The sequence below is a fragment of the Colias philodice genome, chromosome 7 (genome assembly GCF_061535455.1).
Source record: "Colias philodice isolate Cphi_HAF_F1 chromosome 7, ilColPhil1 Martin Lab GWU primary, whole genome shotgun sequence".
In the NCBI taxonomy this organism is placed as follows: Eukaryota; Metazoa; Arthropoda; class Insecta; order Lepidoptera; family Pieridae; genus Colias; species Colias philodice.
Genome location: NC_143092.1, coordinates 330,841 through 344,508, shown reverse-complemented (window position 1 = coordinate 344,508; position 13,668 = coordinate 330,841). Strand labels below are relative to the sequence as shown.

The following is a 13,668-nucleotide window of genomic DNA, read 5'->3' as shown; positions in this document are numbered from 1 at the left end:
TCACATTATCTACAAGACATCGCTCGAATTACTAGGTAGGTACTCTATTGCATGTGAAAGTTGACCCACAATCGCTTAAAAATACTTCACTAACAAAGTCCAAACAGCGTCAAAAGACCCTTTAACAAATCCGATCTAAATTTTCATACACTATCATCCTGATATATAAGTATACGATGCTACTTGCACTGTTTTACTTATAGCATAGCTGAAATCGTTAACATAACAACACATCGTACAAGTCCCAGTATTATCCGAGCCATTAATTCTGTTACATTTTTGAAGCGTCACCCATAAACATGAAGTTGGTACAGTTGCGGGTAGTTAGTGTTAAATCAAACGGATGTATCGCTCTGGGTGTAATAGACAAACTTCGCAAGTCCTAATGCGAGTTGTGCGATTAGACGCTCCTTTAAACGCGTTTACTGTTTATCGTAAGATCGTTTTATTTCTCTAGATGTTGAGAAATAGAATCTATACTAAATACTAATATTATAAAACTGAAGAGTTTGTTTGTTTGTTTGAACGCGCTAATTTCGGGAACTACTGGTCCGATTTGAAAAATTCTTTCGGTGTTAGATAGCCCCTTTATCGAGGACGGAGGAAGGCTATAAATCATCACGCTAAGACTAACAGGAGCGGAGCAATGTGGTTGAAACCGCGGGGAACAGCTAGTAAATTATATTCGTTCTGATTTTACAAGATTTTGATTTCATAATAGGTAAAAGACATTTGGTACTTGTCTTTTGTAGAATGATAGATAGATATTATACCTAGAAATAATGGTAATAGCATTCTAAAAATACTTTTTTTGGTTCTCACTACTATCACAGATTACAGAATATTTACGTAACTACTAGGTACTTACATTAAGACTGCTCTCACTAACTAATTTCACGTCACGAGAGACAATGTCGTCAATATACTTAGTAGTAGGTACTTAGTAAATAATATATGATAGTAAATCAAAAGCGAAATGTATCTGAACAAAACGAACAATGCATATTCTAATACTCTACAGCTCTACGTAAGTCTACGTATTTTTTGTATATATATTCAATATTGCTACACACCTAATCTATACTAATATATATTACTAGATTTCCGCCCGCGGCTTCGCCCGCGTTTGCAAAGGAAAACCCGCATAGTTCCCGTTCCCGTGGGATTTCCGGGATAAAAACTATCCTATGTGTTAATTCAAGTTACCCTCTATATGTGTGCTAAATTTCATTGTAATCGGTTCAGTAGTTTTTACGTGAAAGAGTAACAAACATCCATACATCCATACATCCTTACAAACTTTCGCCTTTATAATATATATTAGATTAGACTAGATTTCCGCCCGCGGCTTCGCCCGCGTTTGCAAAGGAAAACCCGCATAGTTCCCGTTCCCGTGGGATTTCCGGGATAAAAACTATCCTATGTGTTAATCCAAGTTACCCTCTATATGTGTGCTAAATTTCATTGTAATCGGTTCAGTAGTTTTTACGTGAAAGAGTAACAAACATCCATACATCCATACATCCATACATCCATACATCCTTACAAACTTTCGCCTTTATAATAGTATTAAGATTAGATAAAGCTGAGGAGTTTGTTTGTTTGAATGCGCTAATCTCAGGAACTACTGGTCCGATTTGAAAAATTATTTCGGTGTTAGATAGGCCATTTATCGAGGAAGGCTATAGGCTACCTATATATCATCACGCTAAGACCAATATGAGCGGAGCACTGCGGTTCAAACCGCCGAGCACAGCTAGTCAAAATTAAAGTCAAAATCAAATGGAATATTAATAACCTATTACCTCCTATACCAGCCAGAATGCAAATAATAATGGCAGGAGTCATGGCGCCCAGCAACGCAATAAACAGGACCTGATTAGGTATTCAAAGGGACGACGCTGTAAAAACCTCGTAAAATCCTTCTCACTTGTATTAAAAACACTGACTGCTTCATAATAAAAGCTTGAAATTGGAAAACTTTTGCGAAATATTTTTGTTATAGCTAAGTATATTATATTTCTTAAAAAGCTGAATTTATATATAATTCTTTTTTTTACATTAATATTTGTTATAAGTACATGTGAGGCCAAATATACATATACTGGTATATGAAATTATAAAGGCTATCCAGTACGTATAGGTACCTTCAAATGCATTTACATAAATATCTATCCTTTAAAATTCATTGTATTTTCAAATTACGTGGTTGATAGTTTGAGATATATGTAGTTGAAATTTGTGAAAATATTTACATGGTACTTTATGATGAGCTTAGATTACAAAATAAAAGGATGATGAGCTTTTAATGTAGAGTCATTGCGCACCTCAATTTAACTATTTTTACTATATTTCAACTTCCTGTTTCCTGCAAATATATTCTGTTTGTTAATATAATTAATAATATTATTTATTTCGTATACAACATCAATCGCCTAATATTTGCGTGCAAGCAGCCGTATCCCGCGCTTAATAGGTATCTTCTTTTATACATGGGAAATTTAAATTTTAATGGAAAAATTCAGGCAAATCCATGGAAAACATCACCTATCAGATTATATAGCCTATTATGATTATAAAACTATGACTATTAGACAACACGAAACCAGTAAATATTTTGGTACAACGAACTGTCTCGTAACTGACAACATTACGCACTTATAGAAAAATGAAGAGTCAATTACAATCAAAGAAATATGACACATCAAAGCGTCTGTCTAATGCACTGCGGTGATAATTTTTAACCATTTAGCGAAGTGGTGAACAGACAAAGGACATATGTACGTAGCCTTCTGCTTTGTGCGAAATTTTCATACTGAGAGAGTAAGGCTTGCTACACACGACGCTACTGTTGTGTTTCGGAAGTAATGAACTGGTAATATTTTACACGAATTTTTGGCTTTTTGTGTACGAATTTAATTAAATATATCGCTAGATTTGTGATTGTATATAATTTGTTGTACTTAGTTAATTGGGGTACGCTAAAAATAACAAAAATAACTGCACTTTAGAGAAATAGATGGCCGATTACAATGTTCTAATCGTATCATTATGTAAATATTATGTAGATAGAAGGTGCAACGATATGTTATTGACAAAGTTGAAAAAATTAGATATATCTTATGACAAGGATACTGAAAATTTGCTACGGTTTGATTTCTACAATATTATCTAGTAGTATGTCAATACAATTAATATTCCTTTTACTATCCATTACTACAACTCTAATCTACAATTCAAATTGCTCGGATAAAAAATTGGTTCTAGCAATTTCAAGGTATCGCGCCACAAATTTCCACCGCATCACCGTGTGTACGCGGCCTAACAGCTAGTGTCATTTGACAAGATAAAAGCGTGATGCACAAAGCAAGTGTATAATAGGTAGATAATTTAAAAAGATGCCTGTTTCCATTTGCGTTCACTTTGATGTAGCTGAGGAGAGCCACTACGCCGTAGTGGATTGGATAATGTTATAATGTGAGGTTTTTTGTTATTTCCGATTGGGCTTTAATTGGCGCTTCTAGATATTTATGGCTTTCAAGTTTTTGATGAGTATGGAGTATCTCGAGTGGTATGGAATGTGGGTATTTGGGACTTTTTAGGAGCTAATCTTTTATAGGTGTCTGGTAATTGACGTATTTATTCGTATATTATTTGTAAAGGCATTTTTCTTAAATATAGCACGCTTCGCGGATGTGTAAGCGCCTTTTGAATTGTAATTCAAGTGGATATTTTAAGGATAATTACGATACCATGGATGTGTCACTGTCTAAAGACAATTTAATTTTGGTGCTCTACTATTTTGTTAAATTATCATTAAACTGTTAAAAAAGCATTAATTAATTTAATTATGTACTTATGTGAGGGTGTTTCATTATAACTTATAACCATTGCCTATGTTGTTCTTCAATCATCAGCTTCTAAAATTCATCAGAATTGATGGTATCTAATTATCTGGCTTAAGATACACTAAATACTAAATTAAAGAATAATATATATGACTTTTAAATAAGCATTGAAATCATTATAATAATTGGGAAATTATTCGCTCTTGATTAAAACGTCTATGCGGAGGCAAAACACAATCTTAACTTTTCTCTATCAAATACATATTTAGGAAAGGCGATTTTTTTTAAAAATTACATATTTTACTGGCTAATGGTTTAACGTAATAAATATGATGTATTTAAGTCAAAACAAAAATATTTTAACTTACATTTTTTCATAATAAAATAATAGAACTTTTCATGCTACGTGCGAACAATGCCGTGAGCGTTATGTTGAAATTCTGTACAGAAATTACCTATCTATTAATAAGTATGTTGTATTCCAGTTATTAAGCAAATAAATGAATTAAGTTTAGACTTATAAGCATATAAGATAACATATATTTAATCTATCGCAAAACTATATCACCAAAATACCAGAGGCTGATTTAATTCCTACCTACCTATAGGTACTGTGTTTTCGTCACTTTGAAAACCAATATTTGAAATAGGTACCTACATAAATAACAAAGAATTACATACAATTTTTATTCGAATTTGATTCCCCCCTAATCTTTAATTTATTTATTTTTACCACCAAAGTTAAACTTAAGCAAGACACGATTATCTAATAACTTATCACATAAAATTTATTCCTTATATAAGTAATTACTTAAAACTACTTTATTCATCTTCTTTAAAATACTTAGTAGAGAGTACTTACAGAATGATAAATTAAGAAAATTGGTAGTTTTCAGGAAACTTAATGACTATTTTAACTTGGCGCGTAGGACAGTTTGCGCGACTGAATATTATAATTCAGGTCTGATAGTAGGTTACTTGATACTTCAAAGGTTACTCTACATATTATTATAAGGCTAAATTTATTTATTATCTATGCCATAATATTATTTTTAATTTTATATATTTGTAATTTTAGTTACATGGCAGTTAAATTATAAGAAATATATTCAGTTTCGTTGAATTATTTCGCTCCTGCCCCAATTGCCATTACCATGAAACTTGGTAGTAAAATTATAAGCTGTCTCACAGAAATAATACACTTTTGTAATGGTGAAAGTAATTTTCTAAATTGATTATTTAGTTTCAGAGCTACCTTTGCATAAATAATCTTTAAAACTTTATCTTCAAATATTAGAAAAGCTTTATGTCATAAAAAGCTCAATTCAGTTGCTATAAAATACTATATATAATATTATTTATAATTGGGGGGGCAAGTATCTCGCTTCGCGGCGGTGCTGAAAAAAAACTCCGGCTGAGTGGCCAGACGGCCGGAGTCTAGGGCGACTGAGTGAGGAACCTTCGGACTATCCGAGCGTTATCCAGAAGGACTGCCCGCTTTATCCCCACTGTCATGGGCTTTACCGGTAAATCCAACCTCCTTAAATATTGTTTTAAGGAGGCAGGAACCAGCCCATTGGTGGACACAACTATAGGGATTATCTCGGCAGACACACCGTCCCACATCTCGACAACCTCGTGCGCCAGATCCAGATATTTGAGCCGTTTATCTGACTCGGCCTTAACAAGATTGTCGTCATGTGGAATAGTGATGTCTACCAAGAAAATCCTAGAAGTTGCTTATTTGTTATTATTATTTGCTTTGCTTATTTATTATTTGTCTTTAAGAAATGAAGATAATCTTATTCCTAAAACAGATAAAAAGCTCTTTCTTTAAACTTCACATTAGCATTTAACTTCACCAAATTACAAACTACACTTCAGAACATCAATATAAAAACCTACCACTTATATAAAGCAGCCATTTTGTTCAACAAACCCTTTAGTACATAGGCAGGTGAATGCTAAGCATATAATTAATATGTAAGCGCGAGCCAGCCCTAATAATCAAGGCTTAGACTCGGCGGCCATGTTGTGTTCCCGTCTGTGTGCGTCCGTGTGAGCCTGTGTACGCCTGTGTGCGTCGAGGAGGTTCTATGCACTTTGCGTCTGTGTGCGTGAGACGGGTTTACGATTTTTAATCTTTTTGCTATTGGTCTGGGATGGTGTTAATTGAACGACTGAGTAGTGGTGGTGATTGTATGTTTGTTTGCGTGAATAGTGATGGATACCTACTTCTATTTCTAAGTAAAGCCTATTAGTAAAAAAAGTAACATGAACACTGAGATTTTTAATAGGTACCTACATTATGGAGAATAGTAACTCAAGCCTTCATTTTTAAGAGTGTAATTTTAAGAAAATTGTAAATTAAAAATACAAAGCTCTATATTTATACCTACCAAATAAATACCTAATAGATACAATAATATGTTTATTTTCCCCATACATAAAAACAGATGTACCTACAGTTTCTAAATTTGTAGAATTCCATAATTAACAGCTTGCATAATTAACGCAAAAAATGCCACAATATTCTTTATTACCAAAATGACGCGATTCTCCACACTTGATAATTATATCACAAGTGTACCAACATTCAACATCTACATATAAACAATCCACGGTAAAACATACTTTAACACCAGTGAATATCGCTTTGTTTCCTTTGTGTCAGACAAGTGTGAAAATCACCATTTGCAAAGGCGTGATTAAAAAATTTCAGCTTTGTCTTTGGTTTGGAACTTTGGAACTGTACCTACTCTACTCGGTATTTGGCGATGCTCTATGGTTGAGATATTTCAGTAACATCGCTTAGTGTCTTTTTGGATGTTACCTATATGAAAAGAAATATGAATAACAATAATGTTTGTAAAATTGGTACATTGGTGGTTTGAAATTATGGTTCAGTTAGCAATTGCCCCCAGTATACCCAGGAAATTACATTGAAACATTTAATATTACAAATATATTATTATTAGGTATTAAACAACAATTGAACTAGTTTTTTTACAGAGAAAAGTAATCAAACTATCACAAACCATGGTAGAGTCAAAACATTAGTCTCCATAGAGATCGCTCTACAGCGAGCTATTTCGAGCGCCATCACTACATAGGTAGTATAAAACAAAGTCGCTTTCTCTGTCCCTAATCCCTATATCCCTATGTCCCTTTGTACGCTTAAATCTTTAAAACTACGCAATGGATTTTGATGCGGTTTTTTTAATAGATAGAGTTATTCAAGAGGAAGGTTTTAGTATATAATTTATTTATTAGGTTTTAGACAAAACGGGCGAAGCCGCGGGCGGTAAGCTAGTTAGAAATAAACAAAAAAAAATATCTATGAATTAGTTTGATAAATCGATATTTAATAACAACCCCACATTAGCTATTAATTCTTTACCTAAATACTTGTAGAAACTGATATTAACAAAAAAAATATACCTACTAAACATCTTGAAGTTAAAATTAGTACCTAATTAATTCCCACATGATGATTTTGTTGAAGCTAATTATCGTATTGAATGAAAGTTGACTCACCGCGTGGTGGCCCAGCCAACGGCGCGTGCTACGGCCGCCCCGCGGCGCCGCTCGACTCTTCAACAAAATCATCACATGAAATTATTGTTACATAATATGTTATATATGTACCGCTTGATAGCGTGTACTATATTTTTGGAAATATTTTTCTTTAAAGGATTGATTTTTTTAGTTTAATAATTGTGTCTTGAATGTACCTACTACCCCGACTTTGATAAGAAAAGGTACCTATTTCAATATGTTTGGATTTGAGAATCTTAAAGCCTAATTGGTCTTCAGCAGATCAGTTTTATAAAATGATAAAAATACCTATTACTTACCTTTGTTAGAAGTTAAAAGGGCTAAAAATATCGAAATAAGCATGAATAGCTAACTACGTTAAAGTTAGTTTCCATAGCTGTTATAAAAATAAAATGTCGCATGCATATTTTTGTTGTTCTGATACTAATAGGGAAATCCCATGTCTTAAAAAAAAGCTAAAACAATTCCACATTAGGTATTTGTTATCTATCCTACAACCTTACAGGGTAATAATATAAACCTATCCATAATTGAATAATTTATTTGCCTAAAAATTTTAAATGAGGGAAAAAATAAAACCTAAAGAATTTACCTTACAGAGAACTCTCTAACCTTACTGAAACCTACAGGTTTTATTATAGATAAAATTACGTTGGATATTCATAAAGTCATCCTTTATCATGCTAAAAAGTTTTTTACTAAATGTAAAGTAGAAGAATGTAATCTACCTACAAATAATTCGAAACATTGCAATACTTGGGAGGGTAAATCAAAGTAATGGTGTAAAATTTTAACATCATATTGTTCGAATACCAATATAACACCGCCCCTTTTCTGTTCGTTAACTATCTACAATTCCAAAAATGTAATAAGAAAATATTAAGAAAGCTTCATCCTAAATCCAGATTTTGTGAGCATGATTACCGATTTAACTTTGTATCTAGATCAACTAACAAAAATCAAAATCCACTACAAGAGAACGCTAATAGCACGTCATCATCATCAGCCCTTATAGGTACCTACGTTTCCACTACTAGAACATGGAACATGAACAAGTAGGTACAGGCCATAATTCAAAGCACATAAAAACAAATAAATGCTTACCAAGAAGCCAGGGCGCCACATTGTCATTGTCCTTCGCACTCTTGAGGATGGTCTCCGGGAGTGGCAGGGAGTGTCGGACCATCGCACCGTACAGGCCATACTCCGCCATGATTGTCGACCGGCCCCAACATTTCTCTGTCTTGCGCCATTTCGCTCGACGGTTTTGGAACCAGACCTGTTGGAAAGATGATTTTAGATATATTATGTAGACACCGAATAAAATAGAGACCTATCTAAGTTTGTATTGTGTCAAAAAATAGCAATAATAAATGATAATTTAACATAGTGCTGCCAAAAGGGTTCTCACATCGTCATGTGATGCTGTAGTTTTTGCAACGTTGATTTTCAGAGACTGTAGATTCGTCCTTCAAAATTTATGAACTCTTTTCACAGCCAGTTATGCGTTGAAACATTCATTAGGTAAATCAGAGTTGTTGTGCGAACATACTCCTACAACATGTAGGTATCATCTAACACCAGGATTTAACTACGATAAAATTTCTACTATATTTTAACATGATAGCCTGGATTAGGTATTAATTAATATTTATTGAATAAGTCAATGATTGATTAAATTAATTAATACCTAAATGTTTCAACAATTTCATTAGTTGAACTTCTAAGGATAGGTATATAGCGGTTGTTAATTCCTATACCTAATTTCCAATCAATAGGTATCCCGAAGATTTTTGAAGTGAAACTTCTTAAGACGATACACAAAAAAAAATCCACTGCTTGGCGGGCGGAGTCTAATAGCTCGCTATCGCGAACGCGGGTGTGCGCGAAGTCATTCTTGCAAACTCGCCGCGCTGCCGCTGGCCGACTCGGGACAAACATGTATGGAGTCGTCATACAGTTATAATATTGTTATACATTTATTTAATTGTTGATTTATTGGTTTTATTTTCTTGCTTATAAACAAATAATCTTCTTTTTAACAACTACTTAGACATTATTAATAATTATTATTATTTCGTAATGTTTACTTTATTACAAAATAATACAGGTTATAAATAATCTTTAAAATAACAAAAAATATTGTTACTCTGAAAAAATGAAATGGTAGGTACTCAATAACGCGGACTACTGAATTCATTTAGATAGAATTTGATGCTGACGTAGATATTACATCATGCCCAGAAATGAAAGGTACTATTTCTGAAAGAAGTTATAAACCCTAATTCTTCTCAGTCAAAGTCAAGAGTGAAAGATATCACTAATACAGTAAAACTGATGCGAAACTTTGGATGTTAATTTGTATATTTTTTTGTTAGTTGTTACTTAATCACGTCAAGACTACATTACCAATTTTGATAAAATATAGCTAATTGCCTGGATTTACACAAAGGATACTTTTTATCCGAACTGAACACTTCTGTGGGAAAAAACAGGATTCACGATATTATAACCTAATTCCACGCGGGCAAAGCCGCGGTCGGAATGATATTTTTTTAAATAAAAAAATTGTTTTAAAAAAAACACAAAATATATTGACGCATGTATTTATTTTTTGCACTCTATTATAATTGTAATTATTCATTACAAATAATCAAAATAAAATAGCCAGAACAAAGTTAGGCCCTGGTAGGGTAGGTAGGCAGGTACAGCAATGTGAGACGAACACTGGCTTATTTATACCAATAATAATGTATTATAAACATTAAATTAAGTTTACAACAAAAATACATAATATTAGCTAATGTGAAAACGAATCAACCAATCATCCCACAACAATGAAATGTGCACACAAATATTCATCCAAATCGGTTCATGTGATTAGGAGGAGTGACTGCAGCGCCATCTTCCGGGCCCAATTGTGTTTCCAGATCACCCAGGAACTAAATTTAATATACTTACACAAAATTATTCGAAATGAAAACTCACATTACTATGTAAATATGAATATAAACCTGTTTTAGTACTAAGCAATTTCCCGCACAGGTGTAGTAAGTATAAATGAAATAAATATCAACATCAAATTCTTTATACAACATACTTATCTACCACCTACTAAGAAATGTAATTCTTGAAATTTTTTCGTATTTTTTTTAAATATAAATACTACTCCAATGAGCTCCTGTTCCATATTATGTCCACCATACTTCCACTAAGTTCACCATGATTTTTTATTTCTTTGCACTTTGTTGCTTTTTGCTAAAAATGGAATCATGCGATTAAACCAGTAGAGCGTTGATAACATACATTTTTGACTGAATAAAGGTACTAACGAAGGAGTGGGTTCACATTGTGAACAATCAGTGGGTTTATTTTCCTTCTGGATTCCGGATTTCTGAAAAGATTATCTATGCTATAAATGAAAAAACCTTACACATTCGTTATGTACTTAAAACAGGGGTACATATCAAACATCGTCTATAATACAATTATCATCAAATTTAAAATAAAACCAACTTACTTCATTAATTTGTTCCAATTGTAGGCATTCTTTTTCCTCCAACCTTTATGTTTCTTCTTCTTATTTTCTTTATTGTCCCCATTTGTCTCATTTTGTCTTATCGTGTTGTCACCCTTTTTTACGATTGTGCGAGCGACACAAGTTCCCCGTGTGACGGCCGTAGCGGGAATGACTCGTACAGCGATCGGGGTAGGAAGGTACAGGGCGGCTCTCGCTATATTGGCTGGTCGCGCGCTAATTTCAAGTATTTCTTGTTTATTTCAAAACCATCGCATATTTCAAAATTCTAAATCGGTAGACGTATAGGTTGTATATTTTATAGTTAATATCCAAAAAGTCGTAACGTTACGTTTGTTATTTTGAAGATGCCAGAGATTATAAAAAAATAACAATGAGAACTTTACTATTGAACTTTCTTGTCAAGAATTTTCATCACGACAACTTTAATAATATAAAAATTACGAAGGTTTAAAAAGGGCCGTAAATGTTAGAAAAATTAATTCATCACCTTGAGAGTAAAATTTCAAGATCGCGTCATGGCAATACCGTCACGTCATGGAGTAAGGCGACGATTTTGAATCTTACCAAAGAAGTATACTTCTGACACATGTGCTCGGGGTACACGCTCATTTTTTACTATACCATCTACTATATAACCATGTACACACATAACATGTCCAAATATTCAGCTAGAGTGTCGCCGCGGTATTAACTAAGCGAGTAAAACAAACCAATTAGTGGGAACAAACGCGACTAGATTAAATTTTCAAACTCGAGTGTAGCTCTCTACCTAACCACTGCTAGGGCTGGCAATAACGAGTTTTTAAATTCTGGACTTTTCAGGTCATTTCGCATTGTGACACATAATTGAAAATTAAAGGACGGTTGGAGCTTTCAAATAGTTTTTTCAAAGAAAAGTGGGTTATTGCTGTGTTATAATTATAGGCTTAAGATTATGAATAAGTCAATATTCAATATTAAATAAACTTTACCAGTACAAGACAAGAACTTATATTGATTTATTTTTCGAAATTGGGATATTACCTATGTACAGTATTTAAAGCTATTGCTTACTACATTAATACTTTAAAACGAACAAAAAACCAAATTACCATTTTCATTCATTTTTGATCAAACTATCATATAGACTATAGAGCATATAAAGATTAATTTCTCCTTTATATAACAAACGATTAAATCGTTAACTAGTGACAACCCTACAACATCTACACAGCGCCTGCGAAACAGTTAATTTCTAATTAAATTTGTTAATTAAACTCGATCCGTGCTCCGCGCAAATTAATACTCCGTCGTATTATATTCCGAACCGCCCCCCTCCCCCTTCCCCCCACTTCTCACAAATCCGCCTACCGCTGTATGTAACATGTATTTACTTGGTCTATTGGCGGGTTATTTCGAGATTTTTCCGAAGAAAATTGATTGAAAACGCGTTAAGGTAACTTGGTAAGGTCTCTGAATAGAATTTACCTTTAGATTTTATGTTTGCGTCGATAATATTTCTGTTTCATTTAATTCTAAAGTATTTTGAGTCATTCTTCCGCTTCAAGATTGGATAGTGTATACCTATCACTATAAATTATTACCTACTTAAGAAAATCGGAAGTATTGGCATCGTTGACCATATCTAAGCAAAGCTTTAGAGGGCTTTCGGATGTTAGGTAAGTATGTGTTTATGCTATCCTTATAATACAAAATTAATTTAAACTTCATTCATTTCAATTCAAATAACGAAAAACAACGTGTTACAGATTCGTACATTTAACACTAAGTATTAATCAGGCAACACGTATGACGGTACATACCAATAACATTATCAACTCTAAGCTCCGCTTATTAAATCAAGTTTAATTAACACAAATACAAACAATTACATTGCCACAATCATTACCAACCCACCATCTTACAAAAACTTCAAAAGAACCACGCTGTATTAACGTCTTTGTAACGATCACTTAGCTCCTAAATAGAGTCCAGTTTATCCGGGGCATGTTATTGATTGGATGCCGCGACCCCGTGACAGTCTAATTGCGGCCCGGGATTAGTCCGGGACACCCGGACACCCGGACGGGATTAGGCCCGGTAATTGTTTGTGGCAACGCCCGCGGCTGCTTATTGGAAAATTCTGTTGCTATTGTTACGTTCTGTTTTTGAATTAGAAACTTGTTTAACTTGTCTATTTATGGGTTTAGGATATTTTATATTTAGACTAGCTTTTCGCCCGTGGCTACGCGCTCTTCTTATGAGTACCTTCCTCGAGAATCACTCTTATCCATTAACAACAATTGCATCAAAATCCGTTACGAAGTTTTAAAGATTTAAGCATACATAGGGACAGATAGACAGCGCCAGCGGGCAGCGACCGTGTTTTATGCTATGTGAATAGTGATGATATCTATACTAGGTAACTGCTTTCCGAACTGATGTTAAATGGTTAAACTATGGTATGATGATTCAGAAGAGCTTTTGATGAAGTTTAATAGAATAAATAAATATTTGAGTCTGAGTTTATAGCTTTTATTATTATATATTATTAACAGGATAAATAAAATTCTTAAAGAAGATTTTAGAGATTTTAATTCGAATTAAATTAAAATAAGGGCTTACTAAAATTTTTGAAAGTGGAGGTAATAATTCATATTTTTGTGGTATAAATTGGTAATATCTTAATTTTGGGACCACATATTAAACAAAATTTAATTAAACACTAAAACAGATAAACAA

General features: G+C 33.3%; 1 protein-coding gene and 1 long non-coding RNA gene across 4 annotated transcripts in view; both read right to left on the bottom strand.

Moving 5' to 3' along the window:
* The window catches only part of Vsx2 (Visual system homeobox 2), a 104,119-nt gene that overhangs the window by 4,398 nt on the left and 86,053 nt on the right, over positions 1-13,668 (bottom strand). For 2 of the 3 annotated variants that reach the window (XM_089697043.1, XM_089697044.1), the window contains exon 6: positions 8,511-8,685. In XM_089697043.1, the coding sequence (XP_089553169.1) occupies positions 8,511-8,685 (175 nt within the window). Of the gene's footprint in view, positions 1-7,298; positions 7,301-8,506; positions 8,686-13,668 lie in introns of all 3 variants that reach the window. The other variant, XM_089697045.1, reaches the window with a different exon arrangement.
* Positions 10,256-11,256, bottom strand: LOC149486870 (uncharacterized). The gene is made up of 3 exons (XR_016315834.1): positions 10,927-11,256; positions 10,739-10,800; positions 10,256-10,664 (listed from the first exon to the last, which is right to left on the bottom strand). It is a non-coding gene; the product is annotated as an uncharacterized LOC149486870 (long non-coding RNA).